This window comes from Epinephelus fuscoguttatus, linkage group LG2 (assembly GCF_011397635.1).
Source record: "Epinephelus fuscoguttatus linkage group LG2, E.fuscoguttatus.final_Chr_v1".
Taxonomy (NCBI): Eukaryota; Metazoa; Chordata; class Actinopteri; order Perciformes; family Serranidae; genus Epinephelus; species Epinephelus fuscoguttatus.
In genome coordinates this window covers 4,280,891-4,302,218 of record NC_064753.1, presented here as the reverse complement: position 1 = coordinate 4,302,218, position 21,328 = coordinate 4,280,891, and the positions used below count along the sequence as shown (strand labels likewise).

At 41.0% G+C, this 21,328-nt stretch overlaps 1 protein-coding gene across 2 annotated transcripts in view; it reads right to left on the bottom strand.

The window, feature by feature from the left end:
* The window catches only part of LOC125904965 (cell migration-inducing and hyaluronan-binding protein-like), a 430,780-nt gene that overhangs the window by 145,687 nt on the left and 263,765 nt on the right, over positions 1-21,328 (bottom strand). For both annotated transcript variants that reach the window (XM_049602687.1, XM_049602695.1), the window contains one exon: positions 10,290-10,481. In XM_049602687.1, coding sequence (XP_049458644.1) covers positions 10,290-10,481 — 192 coding nt within the window. The remainder of the gene's footprint in view (positions 1-10,289; positions 10,482-21,328) is intronic.

The window sequence follows — 21,328 nt, the reverse complement described above, 5'->3', positions numbered from 1 at the left end:
TCTAATTTGTATAAATCTGAATGTCATGCTAATGAGGATAACATGAATAATTTTTTTATTGATACACCTCTACCCACTCTAAAGATTGAAGAAAGGGAGAAACTGGAGACATGTGTTCTGGAAACAGAAGTAAAATCTGCCATTAAAGCTCTCTCACCTGTAAAAACCCCAGGTGAGGATGGCTACAGTATAGAGTTTTATAAAACTTTTCAGGACACACTAGCTCCATTTCTCACTATGCTTTACAATGATATTATATCCAAACAGTCAATGCCAATGACTATGCGATCTGCTATAATTTCTTTAATTCCAAAGCCGGGCAAGGATCATACACAAATGAGTAATTTCCGACCATTAAGTCTTTTAAATAATGATTATAAGTTATTTGCCAAGATTCTTGCAATACGCCTGGAAAAGGTAATTCCCACATTGGTACATCTGGACCAGGTCGGCTTCATTCGAGGCCGCCTTGCCTCCAATAATATGAGAAGACTCCTTCATGTGATGTCAAGAGCCTCATCTCTTCAGCATCCAGCAGTAGCAATATTGCTGGATGCTGAAAAAGCTTTTGATAGAATAGAGTGGCCTTTTTTATTTCATGTATTATCCAAATTTGGTTTCGGCCCAATATGTATGCAATGGATTAAGGCAATGTACTATGAACCAACTGCTCATGTTAAAACAAATGGTATGATATCTCAGCCCTTTCAACTTTTTAGATCTACAAGGCAGGGCTGTCCAGTCTCACCAGCCATTTTTTATTTTAGCATTAGAGCCACTGGCCTGTGCCATACGAGCCAATAAAAATATAACTGGTATTAATTTGAGTGAATATGATTTCAAAGCCAATCTTTATGCTGATGATATTTTATTAACATTATCCAATCCAACATACTCAATACCACATCTGTTAAAACTTATAGAAAAATTTGGTCAACTATCAGGATATAAAATTAATTGCAATAAGAGTGAGGTTATTCCTCTTAACCACCACACCTTTGCAGCACATCTTGGCTCTGCACCCTTTGTGTGGAAACCTCAAGGTATGAAGTATCTTGGAGTAAACATCAGATTCCCAATCAGTAAGATATTTGATTTAAATGGGCCTAGTATGTTGAAAGTAATTAAAGATGATATAAAGAGATGGATGGTCCTGCCTTTATCATTATGGGGAAGAGCAGAGGTAATAAAGATGAACCTCCTGCCCAGACTTTCCTTTCTCATATCAGCCATACCATTAAAGTTTTCCCAGCAATGGTTCAAGGAAATTGATAAATTATTTTCAAGCTTTCTATGGCGTGATAAAAAGCCTAGAATCAACTGTAAAAAAAATTGGCTATGCCTAGAAACAAAGGAGGGCTGGATGTTCCGGATGTTCATCTTTATTATTTAGCATACAATGCCAGATTTCCACTGTCATGGGCATACAAAGATAAAAATCAATACGCAGTAGGTAGCTGGGAGTGGTTGGAGGAGAGGGCTAGGCTATATCTGAATATAATAAATCGATTTCTATAATGTCATTATGGTACCATCCAAAGTATAATTCTAAACTAGATAATTTGTTAATTGAATTTTCTTGTGAAATTGTAAAGGCAATACATAAAAGACTGTCTATAAATGGAATGTCTCTACCATCCTCTCCAATATGGAATAATCCACTGCTAACTGCTGGTGGTAAAGCACTGACAGAGAGCAGTTGGCAACATCACAATGTCACCCAGGTGGGGCAGATTGTAAGGGATGGAAACATTATACCATTTGATGAGCTTAAAATACAGTTTGGTTTGAATGACTCTCATTTCTACAATACCTACAGCTCAGGTCCATCTTTAAAAAACTAACATCGAAAGGAATTGTATTGGGATCTGCAGGTACCCTTGATGCTAAACTGAGGAATGCTGCTACTGGGCGAGGAACTGTCTCAAGTGTATATAAGATATTAAGTCTATCCCTCCCTGACAGCACTATTTCTACCAAAGTACAATGGGAAGGTGACATTGGTTCGTCCCTCACATCAGATCAATGGGATTTAATATTGAAACGTTCAATATCTATGTCCAACTGTGTTAGATATAAAATTATTCAAATGAAAATTATACACAGGGCTTATACTACACCATATAAGTTAAAAAAAATAGATCCAAAGGCCTCCGAACTGTGCTGGCATGGCTGTGGTAGGCTTGGTATTCTCATACACTTATTGTGGTCTTGCCCAGTGGTTAAACATTTTTGGACTGAGGTATTAAATGTTTTAAAGATGATATTGAATGTTCATATTCCGCAATGCCCTGCTCTGTGTATATTGGGAAATAGATTGGAAAATACACACACTCGAAATACACAATGTATTGTTGCATTAGCTTTTCTTTATGTAAAGAGAATAATACTTATGAACTGGAAAATCCGTAAACCAGACTACTATAACATACAGAACTGGCTAAAGGACTTCTTGGATTTACTTTCGATGGAGAGTGCAGCCTCAATCCTCAAAGACTATGATAGTGGACAAGGTGCCCCATGGACTCTTATTAGACAATACATGAGCAACAGAATAATAATTTGATTTAAAAGAATGGAATGTATGAAATGATGTGTAGGACGTGAAGGGATGTATGGGGCAGGGTTATTATCCTGAAATCGCTTTAGTGGTCACTGGAAACTGACCCCCCCCCCCCCCCCCCCGGTTTTTGTTTGTTTTGTTTTGTTTTGTTTGTTTGTTTGTTTGTTTGTTTGTAGGCATGTGTGACATTGTATCATATGCTGCTCAGGGTGTTTTGTCAATTGTGTTGCTGTCATTGTCTATTGTCTGTTTTGTTTTTTGGAAAATAAAAAATTATAAATTTAAAAAAAAAAAAGATTTGATGCACACACGCACATGCACACACACAAACACAAACACACAAACACAAACTTTTCTTAACAGAGATAGTGGCGTTTGGATTCGGGTTGCAGCAGACCGGTGGCAATCTGAAATGGAATGAAGCCCACAGACGGCAGACAATACAAAACAGTAGTCGAACGCGCCACATCAGCCCACAGCACAATGCTCTTATAGCCCTACGCTATCAAAAGCTGGCAAAATACATTTATTTTATTTTATGGCCTAAACATTACCCTATCATATTGTTCAGTTATCAAGGACACTTTCGTGTTTTTGTGTGTATACAGAAATGTTAGAGATAGCATTGAGGAAAACGACGTTGACGTGATGTTGAACCAGGGAATTTGTGTGTCCACCATGACAAAAGATCCTAATTGACTTTACATTGGCACTGTTTCCGTGGTACCGGCACGTAATGGGTTAAAATTACATGCCGGTACCACGAAAACAATGCCACCAACACGGAATGCGGTGTTAAGAGGTCGTGGTCATTTCACGTTTTTCTGTGAGATCGGGTTGCTGGTGAGCCTGCTGGCTAGCTTGGCCCAATCAGTGATGCAGCTGTGAACTTTGTTTGGACTCTCTAAACACACTGTTTGGTTGGCCACGTATACATTGCACTGAGCAAGCAAGCTGGGACCAAAGACGACTTTTAAAATTACAGAAGAGGAAGCCGGGGACATGAAAAAATAGCTGAACTTAATGTCAGCAGAGATCACAGGTATCACAAAGCAAATACAAAATATACAAATACTAGGGCAGACAGCACACTACAGTGACTCACTTAACCCTCTCAAGGTATCAGTGGTATTACAAGACAGGAAGTCTGGCTGGTTAGTTAGTATGCTAATTTAATCTCTGACATAACGTTAAAACTGTTGCTTCTTCACATTCTGTTTATAATGTTAGTTCATTTTTTGAGTGTTTTGAAATAAAATGCCGTCCATATCTTACACACTGGTTTACGCACTGGAGAAAGACATAGTTTTGGGGTACACAGAGCCAAATGGGCCATAAAGCCAGTGGTCATTTCAGTGGGCAAGAAGAATATGAGTGTAGAAAGAAAGTTAGACTCTTCCCCACAACAACAGTTACTGTTAAAGAATCTCTCTAGTGTAAGCAGCCAGCTCTCAAACATCTTAAAGAGCACTCTGGACTAGATGCTACTTAATGCTATTAGTTAAACATATGGTTAGTCTGAGAGGACACAGACCATTTTATTTAATGGCAGTTATTCTGATGTCAGAGCTGTGACATGCGGGGTACCCCAGGGGAGCTGTCTTGGGCTGTTGTTGTATACTTTGTTCACTAATGAGTTACCACTTGTCTTAAATAAGGCTAATATTGCTATGTATGTGGACAATTCTACTATATACACATCTGCATTTACAACCAATGAGTTAAATATGGTTTTAAATGAAGAACTAGAATCTGTGCTCATATGGGTAAAAAGAAACAAACTGGTTTTGAATGTATCTAAGACTAATTATATTGTAATTGGGTCAAATCACTCCATCAGAAGAAATCCAGAGCGAAACCTTAGAATTAATAATGTGTGTATTAATCAAGTGCAGGAGACCAAACTTCTCGGCATCATCATAGATAATAAATTATCCTGGACTAAACATATAAATAATTTTTTTGCTAAACTGGGAAGTAGTATTTCTGTTATTAGAAGATGTGCAACTTTTTTTTAACACAGAAAGCAACTAAACAAGTGACTCAGGCCTTAATATGGTCAAATCTTGATTACTGTCCAACAGTCTGGTCCAGTGCTACAAGGAAAATGATTAAGAAATTGCAGATGGCACAGAACAGAGCAGCACGCATAGTACTCCGGTGCAATTACAGATCAAATGTTACTATGCATAAGAGTCTTAACTGGCTGTTTGTAAAAGACACTCTATTCATCGCTTGCATTTATTAGAAATGTCTCTGTTGGGAAGAGGAGGAGCTAAATATGATCATTGGCAATAATTCATAATTATTAATATTAATTATGGATTATTAAAATATTTGATTAATAAATTAATAATTAATTAATTATTACATAAGCATAATAATCAAATTAGCTTACAGCGGGGCACCACCGGGAAAACCGGACCAATGATCAGACGTAAATTCAGTCTCAAGAGTGTTCACTTAGGAAGCTAATTCTAGGGAGATATCAGCAACTATAAGATGAACAGGAAGGAGTGGAGCTCAGGCACTGACTTTGTCAACCAGCTTCATCACAGTATACAATGAGAAACCAAAGCAACTTCTCTTTGCAGTATAACAGGGTTTATTCACACTGATGACATTAATTTACAACCAACATCAACATTGCTCTATAAACCCTATCAACTATAAAACATTACCGAATCAACCAGCAAGCATCAAGAAGGGTGTGTGTGTGTGTGTGTGTGTGTGTGTGGGAGAAAGTGGGTGAGTGAGCGAGAATGTGTGTGTGTGTGTGTGTGTGTGTGTGTGTGTGTGTGTGTGTGTGTGTATGTCTGAGCGAGTGGGTGTGTGAGAGAGATGCGTGTGAGCGTAGCAAGATGGCGGCTGTGACGCTGCGAGCTACGTCACGCAATGGCGGCTTGCCAAGAAAGCACGCACTCAGAAAAAGGAGGGGAGCCGGTAGAGAGGGAAGTTCAAATTGCTCGGCTCCAAGTGTAGGTTAGTGGAAGAGAGGAAGAGAGAAAGGGAAGCACTCAGCAGTGTGGTCACGCAGGCGGTATTGAGATGCAGTAACCCGTCTGTGTTACGCAGAGACGCGCTCGGCTCAGCTGGTGAGCGGCGTGAATCTGGACATTGAACCAACACAGCCGAAGTACTGATCAATCCCGCGTGCGGGGCGACACATAATAGCGGTCCGGCGAGGTCGGATCACTACGTATTACAAGCAGACACAACGGGCAGGAGAATAACAGACAGCAGCAACACAGGCAATATTTTTACAATAACAATGCAGCCAAAATCGGACGCGGCGGTCCGTATCAACAAGCCCTTACAAACTTAAAAAGAAAACACACACTAACTACTATCTGCCCAGAGCTAAAGCCTCTTACTGTTGCAGAAGGTGGAGTGATGTGTCGGTCGTTCCTCGTCGCCCTTTGTTACAGCAGAGGTGAAGTGGTTAGCGGCTCACAGCGGCTAACGGGTCCTCGGCGAGGGGCAAGTCTCTGGCGGCGAGTTAATTCCGGCTCGTGAGCGGGAATCACTCGGGAAAGAAGGGGTCCTTGTCCTTCTCCTTGAAGCAGGCAGTCCTTGTTATCTACCAAACTTCGCATCCGCGGGCATCCGGGTGAGAGGGTCAATCCGTGGTCTCGTACCGGGCTATTCTGTGTTCCTCGGCGCACAGAGTGAGGAAGAGGAGAGGAGATCAGCTCGACCAGCGAGGGAAATCCGTAGGCCTAAAACGCGTCTAACTGTGCACAGTGATAACTCTTTCTAAAGCGTTCGCCACGTGGGACGAGTTGCTAAGCTTTAGGAACAGTTGTGGGTACTTCTATTAGCTATGAGGATCACAGCCAGAAGCGTTTCCCTCAGGTACGCTCTGTGATGATATACCCCGGCGTGACGTCACCGGTGCGGGGTTGGCCGTGGCGGATTTCACCCAATGGGAGCTGTGTATTTCAGGGGACCTCTGCTGGTCAGCTGGGGTGCTGTGTTGGGGTTGAATCAGCTGATTCACACAGAGAAAGGGGGTTGACTGATTCCTTTGTTCTTTTGGGCGCCAACATGTGGTCTCAGGCTTTGATTGTTACATGTAGGCCGAAAAGTTTATGGATAAAGTGTAGGCCTTTGTTATAAATCCTTGTACGGCACAACAGTCTCTGTTACAAAGAATCCACCTATTTTGTATCAGAAGCTATCCTTCAGTATAGATAAACATAATTACATCACCAGGCAAGTGACTACAGGTAATTTCACACTACCAAGGGCAAAGACTAACGCAAACAAAAGAACAGTCATGTACAGAGCTATGCAAGAATCGAATTTCCTCCCTAAACACATCAAACAGGAGAACAGGAAGAGTCTATTTAAATTATTAGTAAAACGGCATTTTTTGAATAGAGTAGATGGAAAGCACAGGAATGAGTTGGTCTAAGAGATACGTATATGTGTTATATATAAGTGTTTGCTGGTTGAGTTTATAGTAGCAAGGACATTGTATTATATTTTGCAAAATTACCCTGGCTGTCAATATTTGTAAATATATTTGTAAAATACAAGTGTAACAGTTCACACAAACACACTGTTTGACTTGCTTCTACATTATTGTCGCCCAATATTATCTTTTTTTTTTTTTCCCATTTTGGAACTTGGTTTGGGTTGTCTTCTGTTGTTTCAGCATTTGGTCTAAATGCCTTTTGTGTTTTTGTGTGGAGAACTCTGAGTTTATATTGTGGTTTTACTTACATGAAGAATTTGTTTTGTTTGCTTGTTATGCTTTATTGTGTTGCAGTGTTATGTACAGAGTTGAGTAAGGGTTACAGTACTTTAAAAGTAATCAAAGTACTTCACTGCGTTACTTTTTTAAAAAGTAACCAGTTACTTTACTGTGTTACTCTCTGAGGAAAGTAACTCAAGCACTTTTAAAGTACTTTTGAGTATTCTACATTTCCTATTGGGCAATGGACCACAGGGCGCTAAGCCTACATTTTTTGTCTCCAAAATTAAAGTTATGGACCACTTGTCCTTCACTGAGATCCAATTCTCCCATTACAGCCGTCACTTTGACCAGTAGAAACACAGAACGATCTGCTGCCGTAGACAACTGTATGACAACAACACCCCAGCGTTTTAATATTTCCTCTAGGGATGTTACCACACAGAGTAAAAGGGGAAAATGATGGTGTGAAACAGCAGAGGCACTTTGTCAACCTGCTGAGTTAAAGGGATAGTGCACCCAAAAATGAAAATTCAGCCATTATCTTTCGAAACAACTTTTTATGTTGCGGCTTCAGGACACTTGGATCACTAAAGATGAGCATGTCAGAGATATTTTGTGGATTCAATTTTGTGTTCTTGGACGTTAGTCTCTGGCACTGTCTGCCATTAGGTGTGCTAGCCGCTCCCCCCGCCGATCTCCGCAAGGGATGTGAGGACTCTAAAACTTCACCAGGGCCTCCATCGGCATATGGGTGAGTAGATAATGGCTGAATTTTCATTTTTGGGTGCACTATCCCTTTAACGTTACTGTCATTAGCATCAAGCTAGCAAACAATGTTACGTCCTCACGGTTGGACATAAAGTAATAACATTAGCAAATAGTGGCGGGGCTTTTACTCACCACAACTGCTTCACAACAGCTTCACTTGAAACAGACTACATTATAGATGGTCCGTTATTTATTAATCCCTCCGTATCTTTATATTTTTACTTTTTATCCGCTCCTGTTGTCTTTATAAAGTTAACACATTGCGTCGTCATTTCAAACTCAACACTTCCTGATTTTCCTTCAGATAAAAAGCCCCTTATAACCTCGGCTGAGAGAATCCCTCCATTTTCTAAATAGGCTTTTATTGTGAAACATTTGTAAGAACTTGGTTGTGGAGGATACAGTAGCTTGAATGTTTGCCTACGATACTTCAAATGAAGCTCCTGCCATCTGCTGACGCTTTTTGGTGACTACAATAACATTTTGGCTGGCACATGAACAGACACAGTGACTGAAATAATAGTAAAAGTAATAAAACCAGGACAAGAATAACCCGATGACAGGAAAGACAACTGGGGATAATTGGTGAGTATCATCGTGTAGTGTGTCATGTCTGTCGGCCAAGTCATGGCCCGATTTTATGACTCCATGATCATGTAATGTGACATAGTGACTTTCAGAACAAGTAGAAAATTTGTGTCGTGTGTACCAGGCATAATGCAAGTTCTCAGTCTGACCCGTCTGTCAGCGAGTCCTCCTCCACCTTATTTTAGACTCCACCGTAGACAACGGCAGCATTTCTTCTACCACCTAGCGAGCCACAAGCTTTGTGGCTTCTTTCGGACTGATAGGTTTAACGTTATCTCCGTTATTAGAACCAAAAGACAGTCTTTGCTGTTTCAGAGCTGAAGGACCAGCGTTCTAAAAGTAACAGAAGTAACTGATGGCTTGTAGAAAATGTACTCAAGTATTTGATTACTCAAACAGCAAACTAACGCATTAGGTTACTCGTTACTGCAAAAAGTAATCAAATACCCAACTCTGGTTATGTATTGTCACGTAATGTACTGTATAATTTTATGTATATGTATCGGACCCCAGGAAGAGTAGCTGTGGCATTGCTGCAGCTAATGGGGATCCTGATCAACTAAACTAAACTAAACATGACAAAGCATGACAAAGCATGTGACAGCCTGCTTTTTGCTCCCCTGCTCTCCCAGTGTTTTTCAACTCTCCCACCTCTGCTTCACTCTACCTGCCAGGCACTCCCACCTGATCACACCACTCCACTCACCTGCCTCCACAGCTGCAGCTCATCAGCCAATCAGCCCAGTATATAAGCCTCTCCAGCACACACACTTTTTGCCAGATTGTTCTTTGCCCATATGCAATACTTTCCAGCACTCCTAACCTGCCTGATCTCCGGTTGCTGACCCTGCCTTTGACCTGCCTGCATTGTCTGTTTCCCAGTAAACTCACTGGCCCTCTGTCCCGACCCCAAGTCCCGCCTCAGTGTCTCTGTTTTTCGTCTGCCTGTGACTGTGTGGTGTTTTCCTGCAACAACACTACAGCAAGAGTGTTCCCACCTGCTCGCCAGTTGCCTGCTGCAGCTCAGAGACTGTACAGCAGATGCCACACACTACATTGTTTGTGTGTTCTCATTTCACCCACCTGTAGGCTCCTCAATCCATTGTCTGGCCTCTACTTACCTCGTGCTTGTCCCTCGTTGGCTCGTCTGCCTGTCTTGTCTGCTCACCTGGTCCCGACTTCTCCACTTGGTCCTGACTTCCCTGCTGCTCATCCCTCGTTAGCTCTGCTGCTTCGCTGGACTACTCTTTTGATTCAGGCCCCCGTGTGTTCTGGGGCCACACCATCAGTAAGCCCCTCTCTGTCACCTCTGCCTGCCACCAGACTGAACTATTTGGATCCAAGGACTCGCGTCCTCATTCTCAGTCCCGCTTTGGCCCTGTCTGTTCCCTGGCCCCTGAACCCAGAGACTGTGTGTGGGCTCTGAGCCTGAAGAACGAACTGTTCCCTGAATATCTTCGTCAGCTCAAGTTCCTGTTTGCTCTTTGTATAATAAAGGTCATAATCAAACGTCACTCTGTGCCTGTGTGCTGCATCTGGGTTCAACATATACCCATTACAAAGCAAGTAGAACTGCACTGAGATAACATGAATGATTTTCCAAGCAGCATTGAAACCTGTCTCTCCAGTCTTGCATGGTAACATAGTGTAGGTTAACGGTTCTCTTACCTTGGACTTTGACCTGGTTCGAAGTGCAGGTAGGGCAGGGCAACAGGGTGAACTCTTCAGCCTGGTGCATGGAATAGTCGGTACTGGCCACCACTATCTGATCCCCAGACCCCCAGCCATCTGGTTGGTCGGCCAGCTCCAGGATGCTGCTGTTGGACAACATGTCGATAGAGATGGAGGCCTGTGGACGAACTAGAGGAGGAGACAGTGAGAGTGAGAGCTTGTAAAAAGCAGCAAAGCTGACATGCATACGATAATAACACATTATGATTTATTAGTTAATGATATTGTGAATTAATCTGACCTATAGAGGTCAGGTATCAAACTTTCAACCCTGACTGGGAATATCTGAGAAAACAATTGTTTCAGGAAGATCGCCTCAGACTTGGAGGTGCTGACCCCCTTCGTGTCACTTGCCTCTCTGCTGCAAACCATCCCAGTGCACACTGGAATTACAGGTCAATAAAGCCAGAAGAGGCTGGAGGGAAGAGATCAACAACAGGCAGAGATGGAATCAAGAGGTCAGCATACCAGACACTCTACCCCTCGGTTGAGCCAAGATTCTGTCTGTGATATTCATAAACACTATCAGCATTAAAGGGATACTTTGACTTTTAACCAGCTTTGTATTTATCGATAAAGCTAGAGGAAACAGATCAATTAACTAAACTTAAAAAATGCCTTAAAGACATAAAAAAACTGGATGAGCTCTAATTTCCTTATGTTAAATTCAGACAAAACTGAAGTTTGTTCTTGGCCCCAAACACCTCAGAAATTCTGTCTGATAATATAGTTTCTCTGGATGGCATTGCTTGGAGTAATATTTGACCAAGATTTGTCATTTAACTCCCATTTAAAACAAACCTCACGGACTGTGTTTTTTCATCTGCGTAATATTGCGAAAATTAGGCCTATCCTGTCTCAAAAAGATGCAGAAAAATTGGTCCACGCTTTTGTTACCTCTAGGCTGGATTACTGTAATTCCCTATTATCAGGTAGCTCTAAGTCTTCAAAAACTCTCCAGCTAATTCAGAACGCAGCAGCACCTGTACTGACAGGAACTAAGAAACAAGATCACATTTCTCCTGTTTTAGCATCTCTGCACTGGCTCCCTATAAAATCCAGAATTGAATTTAAAATCCTACTCCTAACTTACAAAGCTTTAAATGGTCAGGCTCCGTCACATCTTAGAGAGCTCATAGTGCCTTATTATCCCACCAGAACACTGCGCTCGGAGAATGCAGGGTTACTCGTGGTCCCTAAATTCTCCAAAAGTAGATCAGGAGCCAGAGTCTTCAGCTATCAGGCTCCTCTCCTGTGGAATCATCTTCCTGTTGCAGTCCGGGAGGCAGACACCATCTCCACATTTAAGACTAGACTTAAGACTTTCCTTTTTGATAAAGCTTATAGTTAGGGCTGGCTCAGGCTTGCCTTGTACCAGCCCCTAGTTAGGCTGACATATGCCTAGTCTGCCAGGGGACCTCCCATAATACACCGAGCACCTTCTCTCCTTCTCTCTATCTCTCTCCTTTGCTAACACTCATGTCTTCTTACTGCATCTTGCTAACTCAGCTCTACTGCATGTCACTAACTTGGCTTCTTCTCCAGAGCCTTTGTACTCCAATGTCTTGCAGGTTAACTCGTATTGCAGCAGTGCCTGGATGGTGTGACGTGTGTGGTTGTGCTGCTGCCGTGGTCCTGCCAGATGCCTCCTGCTGCTGCTGTTATCATTAGTCATACTTCTCATACGTCATACACATATGATTATTGTCACATATGTATACTATCATATATTAAAGGCGCTGTATGTAAGAATGTGGCCAAAACGGTTACTGCACTCAAATTCAAAATACTGCCGCAAGTTGTGTCCGTCCCTCCTTCCCTACAGATTTGAGGTTGCTGGACAGCGGCACGCTGGAGACTGATTTGTTTGTCCACGGGCGGCTGCCGTGGCAGGGCCACGTCGCCCCGTCCATCTTCAGTTTTCTAGTGGACCGTTTGAGCAAGTCCGGCTTCTCTGCTGCTAACGCTGCTGGTGGGATACAGCTGAGGAGGAGCTGGCTGCTAATGCTATGTACCGGGACACTGCTAATGCTGCTTGCCGTGTTGCTGTAGCTCAGTCGTACTGTAACTGATGCTGAGACTCTACTGACTGTGTGACTGGTAGACGGCGGTGGCACAACAGGCCAAAACACAAATTCAAAATATAAACATGATTTGCAGACCGTAAATTTTTTTTTTTAAATGCGAATATTCTGGCTGTACTATTGTTGTCAGTGAGATCAGTATGTTATATGAACATTATTCCTTAGTCTCTGCGACATATTAGGATGATTTTACGACTATTTGCTTTAGATTTCTTACATATAGCTCCTTTAACAAGATATTGTACCACAATAGCCGTAATTATTATTATATTATTTCTTAAATTAATGTTGTTGTAAGCTACTGTCACGACTGTCTGTCCTGCATCTCTCTCTGTCTCTCTTTATGTATCATTTTGTATACAGATTACTGTATACTGTATTTATTATGCTGATCTGTTCTGTACGACATCTATTGCACGTCTGTCCGTCCTACAAGAGGGATCCCTCCTCAGTTGCTCTTCCTGAGGTTTCCACCATTTTTTTTCCCCGTTAAAGGGGGTTTCTTGGGGAGTTTTTCCTTATCCACTGTGAGTGTCCTAAGGACAAAAGGATGTCTTATGCTGTAAAGCCCTGTGAGGCAAATTGTTATTTGTGATATTGGGCTTTATAAATAAAATTGATTGACTGATTAACAATGTGGTTAGTATGTGTGAATTAACTGTGGTAAACGTCCCTCTGTCTGACCAGCACCTAGATATCCATGCTCATCAAATTTTCGCTGGATCTTAAGCCATTGCTCAAACTATACATTGTACTTCCACATTTCCATATGCCCGCCACCACAGAAACAAAGAGCGTAAAAGCCGATAGAGACAGACCAGAATTATGGTCTTCCAGAAATGACCCAGGTATCAGGGAAACCCAAACTGGTTTCTGCTGGGCTCCAGTGACATAAAACATACACACATACATATATTTGGGACTAAAATGACTTTGAAATTTCAATCTTGCCGTTCATGATCTAAGAGACAAGGGAAGGAGAGCTTTCTTTGCTATAAAAAAATCTTCAAACAGATATACCTGTTAGAATCTGGCTCAAAATATTCCAATCTATAATCCAACCAACATTACTGTATGGTAGTGAAGTGTGGGCTCCTCTTGTAAATCAAGACTTTGAAAAATGGGACAAACACCCAACTGAAGCTCTACCCACTGACATTTGCAAGAGTATACTCAGAGTCCACAGGAACACCCCTAACAATGGATGCCGAGCTAAACTCTGCCAATATGTCCTTTTAATTAGAATATAAAAAAGATGAATTCTACAAACACGTAAAGACAAATGACCCCAACTCCTACCATCACAAAGCTCTTCATTGCCAAGAGGAGAACATAAAGAGGAGTCCCCTCAGCCAATTGGTCCTGAGGCTTACCTCCTCTAACAGCGCAAGGCCTCTGGACAATGTTCACACAATCCAGCCCAACCAAATTGTAGCTAAAGAGAAAGAAAATTATCAACGATGAGACATCTACTACAAAAACCCAAAACGAACTTCAGTGCTATTTAGCCCTAAACAGACAGTACACGATGGCAAACTATCTAACCACTGTGAGAAAAGTGTCAGTGCCATAGAAGCAGTAAGATATGTCAGTGCATGGCACAGCCGAAGAGACAATCAACACAACAACGCAGCAGTAAGATACATCTGCAAGGCACAACCCTGGCAGATCACCAAACCCGCAAGGAATGTGCTTGACTTTCTGCTGAAAATATCAACATTTTCTATCACCAAGATACAGCGAGGGACATACTCATAAATTCTCTCCACAAAACATGCATAGACTGCATAATAAAAAACTGCAATGAACCCTCCATCATCTTGAAAGGGTAAAGGGCTGAAAAGAATCCACATTGTTTCTCCCAAATCTAAGAATCAACATGGAATCTCCTTTGCAGCAGTGTGATATCCCTAAAACTAGTATCATCAGTTAGTGTAAACTGGAACAATTTTATGAATATGCTTTTCGGTTTTTTAAATATTAAATGAATAAACCATTTTTGATATTATTGCTCTCTCTATGCTATCCTGTGTTTTAATGTGAGACTAAAAGAGAGACATTAGAAACTGGGACAGGGTTTGATATTTTCATGCAGAATATTCACAATTTGTGATAGGATGCTTTTTTTCTGTAGTTGTTACCAAAGGCCGACTTGATTACAGAATAAACCTTTTCTTTATTTTATTTATTTTTTCAGCTGCAAATGGATCACAGAGTGTCAGAGTTAATTCTGAGTCCCCCAAAAAGAGCTGGTTTCATGGACAGTGGCCAGAGGAGGATCTGACTAGTGATTAGGGTTGGGTTGGAGTGAAAATTTTTCAAAACAGTTTGATATTAAGCCAAACACCAGACCTCACTGGTATGTTGGATTTTACCAGGTGACCTACTTGACTCAGCTCCCGAGTGGAACATAATGCCACTGTGTCCAACAGAAAACTAGTGTCTGACTATGACCAGGGTATATGCAGAAATTCTGAAGTTAAATTGAATACTTTTTCGAACCTTTTTCAAGACCCTTTTTATTTTAAGACCTCATTGCACCTTCAAGTTCTGGCTGGTAACATCAACGACACACTTGTATATATTACACAAATTGTAAGAGGATGTGAATAATGTGTTCAAACCAGACACGAATAAAACAAATTGCGTGAGTGAATTACATGTAAAATCAATGTAAAGACGCAAACAGACACGATTTCCTGCTGGGTGGCGCATTTGGCACAATGGACGTGTTGGACACGATGTGAATTGTGCAAAATACGTAACTTAAGTGAGTAGCTCAATTTCGCGTCATACGCTTATTCATGAGAGTTGAAAAATCTGAACTTCAGTGGCCTATTTGCGCCACAATAGCCAAGCTGCATTGAGATCCTTCGGGGACATATGATGCCTAGGACTAGTGGCGGAAAATCATTCATTGATTCAGTGATTTCACGCGTGTATGAAAAAAAACACAAAATATATCAGCATTTAAACTCATGTGAGTGACATGACATGAAGAGTTGCATCGCATTTGGTTTGAACGCATAAGCCTTTCGACACATAGAACAATATGCCTAATATTGTGTTCACACCAAACTTGATGCAAGTCTTTGCACTGTGTTACTCGCACAAGTTTAAATTCCAATCACACGTATATTGCTCTGTCTCTGTTTGCTTCTGTGTCTGTGCATGTTTTTGTTCATCTCGCTCTGTGTTTACACACAAATGACAAATATGTGGAAGCACGGGTCACATATTTTATCATTTATTATGATCAGATAATTTTGTATCTAATTATATCTAATTTAGCCTTTATATATTTCATAATACATTATCAGTTAGCTTTCCTGCCAGAATCGCTGGGCTGGGGCTCATGACCCCTGAGCTCAGGAACGGCTACCACCAAGCCCACTATCCATCATCTGGCTCAGCATGGTGGAGTGAGGCGTATCTCCGGTCTGTTTTAGCAGGAGAACAGTGATGTGTTGGAGGTCTTCCTGAAGAATGTGAGCGATGGTGCCTTTACCTAACTTCAACAAGCATGCTAAGAGGAAGACCATGACTACCATGGATATGGCTTATGCTCTGAAGAGGCAGGGATGCACTCTTTGGTGGATAAATCAAAAAACTGTTGGTAATTATTATCCAAAAATCTGGTCTGCATAATGTACGTTTATCTTTAAGTTGGCAACATATTGTATAAGTCACACAATATATTTTCATATTATTGCTATTTAGTATGCAATTAATTAATTAATTAATTTATTTGACATATTTCTTGCCAGACTTTTTTATTTTCATTTGCCAGACAACTACATGTGATACTGGCTAAAAGCCTAAATATACCAGCTAATGTAAACTCTGACTGACACACACACACACACACACACACACACACACACACACACACACACACACACACACACACGCGTGTGCTTATGACATTTGCATTCAAGACTGTTTAATACTTATGGTCTTCATTTTCATTTAATTGATTTCTCAGCTTTTAATACTATTTAAGACCCCATGGACACCCCAGTGACATTGTAACATAACAACACATAACATTGGAGCTTTCCGTCCACACTGAATTCATTAAATATGCATCTCTGTTACATGATGGTCATGTAAATATCAGCTGTGTGCTTGAGATCAGACTGGAGATGTAACCACTTGAAAGACGGGTGAGTAGCCTACTTGCTATCTTCCTATATTTGTAATGTTACTTTGGAACACAGGAAAGACAAGTTTTATAATGTAATACTTACTGAAAATAACGATGAATATAGCCAACAGCAAGTAATCTAGCTTGTTAAAAGCAATGAGCATTTACCTTACCAGGAAATTTCAGCTTCCTGGCGATCTCCCTGCAGCCAGCTGCCACCTTGTTTGGGTTGATGTAGTGAAATAAAAAGGTATTGTATAGATAATTTTTCAGTTCAACTTCATGAATCAGACCTTCCTCAACTATTGTGGCGTTTGATGAAAGTTCAGCTCAGTGGTGCTTGCAGCCAGTTAGGACACCTCTTTCATCAGCTTTAAATTCAATCACACAGAAATCATTTTGCAGGTTGCAAATTGAGAGGCACACTGCACTGTTGTTGTTGTTGTTGTTGTTGTTGTTGTTGTTGTTGTTTTTTTAATTCAATGCCTCTAGTAAAAAAAAGTATGTATTTGCCAATGTATACTGCATACAAATATGCTGTCAAAAAACTCAATACAAACTGTATACAAACTGTACAAACTAAAAAAAAGGCCTAGTGTGCCTTTTTATTGTTGCCAGGCAACCACCCCATCACCTCATTACCCTAACCTTCCCGTGTAATCAATCTACCTTTTTTTTCCTTTTTTTTTTAAATTTCACAATAATAAGTAGCTATTTTCTAAAATGGACAGGCAGAGGGTACTTGCTGTAGCTCTGGTTGAGGGTGAGAGGCTATCAGCAAATAGTTTGTGGGCACAGGGAAACAAAGATCTGTGTGGGTACATGAGTCCCGAAAAAAAGACGGTGAATCATGGGGAGTACTATCAACTGGTCCAGGAGCTCTGCCTCCATGATGGCCATTTCAAGTACTGCGCTTATATGCTTCCACACCTGCTGTTTTATATTGAGATTGTGCTAACAGTGATTTGTAAGGTCATACAGCTTTAGGTATCAAGCAACTGCTACCACCAGTTTCTCCTCCATTGTTTACCAACTGCAAACTTGTTGTTGTAACCACTACAGAAGGCCTACCTCTTAAATCACCCGACTGGACAATGGGGAAAAAAGCAGAGATGATGTGGGGCACTATTCCACAGTTTTATAACTCGAGGAGTTCAGAGCGCTCTGGCAAAAACACCAGGCGCCTAGAGCGCAGAAACACAAGGCACGTAGCAATGCAAAAACAGCAAGCAATTAATTAATTAATTAATTAATTAATTAGCTGCAAGCAGCTGTGATTGGGCCCTCGCTCTCCTGCGCCACCGCGGGGGGCCAGCAGCAAGCATCACTGAAGCGGTTATGTAAAAACTCAGAGTTAACCCTGACGTGGTGTGACGTTTCATCTTCCTACTCCAAGAAAACCCCTATGGGGAGGGGTTTTTGAAAATTTCAAGGGGGCGCTATAGAGGCATTTTGTCCCCCCCATGGTCGATGCCCCTATCAGATGTAAGAGCTCGCCATTCTTGACCTGTGTATCAATTTTGTGAGGATATGAGGTCGCTGAAGCCATCAAAAAGCCAAACGTATTTGGTGGCGAGGACGGCGTCATAGCGGCCACGCCCCTTGACATAGAGAAAAGCTTTTAATAACTTTTGATCAGCATGGTGTCAGGGGCTGAGGTTGCCAAGCAACCAGGGGCTGCGGGGAGACCCAGAGCAGGCATGGATTGGTGGTGTAAATGTGGGGCTTACTGGCCACTTTATTAGGTACACCTGTGAAATCTAATACAAGTCAATACAACAGCTCTGCCACATATTGTACGTTTACAAAGCTTTTACTTTTTCAGCTTTTGTCAGAAAGGTGATTATTCTACTTTATTATTGAGATTGTAGTGGGTGGTGTTGATGTACTGGAGTGCAATATATTTAAAAGTGTTCCTAATATTTGTCCCCCTCAATTAGACAAAATTAGGAGACCACCCCAGTACACCACCACCATTCACTATGACCTCAATAATAAACAAAGTAGAATCATCACTTTGTAGACAATGTCGACAATAACCGAAAATGTATAAGCTTCGGGGAAAAAATCATGGTATAGTTGTTTATTGGATTGCATTAGATTACACAGGTGTACACAAAGTTGCCAGTGACTGTATGTTACATACATACCGTATTTCCTCAAATAGTAGCCGGGGCTACTATTAACAAAAAAATAGTTTGGGACCAGGCTACAAATAGGGGCAGGCTACTATTTGAAGGAGGCATTCAATAAAAGAAAAAAAAATCACAGCCAAATTTGAAAATACAAATACTGTATTTGTTTTAATTTAAACAGCATAAATATTTATGTAAACTTGTCTTTACAGTAAAAATGTATATTTTCTATATAGTATTATAAATAAAGTACTGTATTATTTAGAGTAACAAACTTTACTTTAACAGTAAAAATAGTTTTTGGTGTTTTTGTAAATCACCACTATTTACTATTGACTACACCACAGTGTACTAGTTGTCCTGCCTTGAAACAGTGAATCATGTCATTCTCTGTCCCATCTGCAGCCACCGTGATGCCACACACCTTACAAGACAACATGCCACAAATTAATTTTAAAACTAGGCTACATTCATAATTGTGACTTTTTATCTCACATTTTTGATTAGGAATGGCGATTTTTTTTTCCATTACTGGCGAAAATGGGCTTCCATAGATAAAGATGGTTACGGTAAAAATATCAGTGCCAGAGGCGGTCCTGGCTAGTTTTACACCCTGGGCGAACCATCCCTCGGCGCCCCCTGCCACACCCCCCACGGTACGATACCAGTGAAAGTATCACGGTGTTCTGAGTAGTATTATGATACCACGGCAAGAATAAGGCAGATGTGCCTTTTGTCATTTATAAAAAGTAAAAAATATATCACTGATATTTCAAAGGAATAAATTACTTATTGACTTATACTTACAAAACAGCATCAAGAAGTGATTAACATAGGGGGGATCAAAAAAAAAAAAAAATAAAAAAATAAAAATCAACCAGCCACCGTCCTCCCCTGACAAGTAAAGAACAGTCCCTCCATAAGTAAAGAACAGTCCCTAAAGTGCGGTGAGGTTTGTGGGCCGTTACCTAGGGTGACTATATTTCGATTTCCAAAAAAGAGGACACTCGGTCTGCCACGACATAGCCAACTTAAATGATACTCGCAGTTTACTCAAAGATGCCTTATCATTTTAATATATTTAAAATTTATATGTATGGATAGAAAATTCAGTTATATTACAAAATAATATCTCTCAAAGACAGAAATTCAGATGGGCCTCTATAGGGGACACACACTAGAGTGTGGCGATCCAAGCCCGACGGTACCCGACGTGTCGGGCCAGGTTTGGTCAAAAATGTAGAGCTACATTTTTGACCAAACCCGGACGGTATTCGGGCTCGGGTTGGATTCGGTCAGCTTTCAGTAAAAATGGAGTGTAAAAATAAATAAAATCCTATTGTCTGTCCTGTTTATTGCTTGGGCACTGTTATTTACGTGACAACACCTTAACATAACATACACAGACACACATTGGCTGTTTGTTTCTACCTCTCTCCTCGCTGGAAGTCTCAGACCTCCAGCCGCCTGTCTCCGCCTTGATTAAACGCTGAAAATAAAATAAAAGAGGGAGACAGGTTTTTCCTATTTTATCTTATTTTGTTTTATGTCTCCCTCTCCTCTCGCTGGAAGCATCAGACATCCCGCCTCCAGCTACCGTCTCAAACACAGAGGTCTTACTCTCCGCTGAGCACCCACGGTGCACGCCCGGCATGTTAACCCTATGGGCCCTAGGCGTTTTTTTGGGGTATTGTTACTGCCTTTACTTTTACACTCATATCACAGTCATTATAAAGGCTACATACACATGCTATATCTTGTTTTTTTTTTTCCAGGACAATCTGGGCTAACCAGATTTGTCATCATTTTATGTCCTTCCATGTGCCTGTATTTTAATATCAATGAAAAAAACAAATCCGTGTGACTAAATTCTTACATTTTTACATGTATCTCACCATAGCAAGTTGTAAATTGACATATTCTGCCATACATGAAGAGGGGAGACTCTCTGGAATCTGGCAATATAAGAACCATGATGGTGGGACATTCTGTCACTTCACAACTGTCCAAAAACATGTGGTTTGTGCCAGGGGGACATGTTTGCCAGTATTTTTTCATTATTGCAAGAAATTCCATTGACTCATTCACGAGTCAAAAATGTGTTTTATCTGAAAGAAACATGCAATTTTTACATCTAAGATAATAGAAAAATAGTCAACCAAGCGCAATGATGTCCTCCAAGATAATATTTGCCACTTTGTTTGCAGTAAACAAAGTTTGTTGTTGTTTTTCAGTTTCAGTTATATATATTGGGGGGGCATGTCCCCCCTCAATGTATATGGTGACTACGGCCCTGTCAGGCATGCATAATTAGGCTACAGTTGTCTCGGTGCGCAAAGGTGAAGTAGCTGGTCTTGTCATACAAAGTTTGATGGAGTGTCAACTGGACAATATGGAGATATTTGCATCTTGAAAGCTGGACTACAAATGTTGACAGACAGGGAGAAACACATGCAAGCCTAAGACGTGGTAGGATACCATATTCCTCACTATATGAAGTGACTGATAACAAGATCTGTATAATGGGTTGTAAAGAAATTCGTCAGGTTTTTATGTTGTAGACAATTAATCTGGATTTATAGCATGATAGGATGACAGCACAATGATATA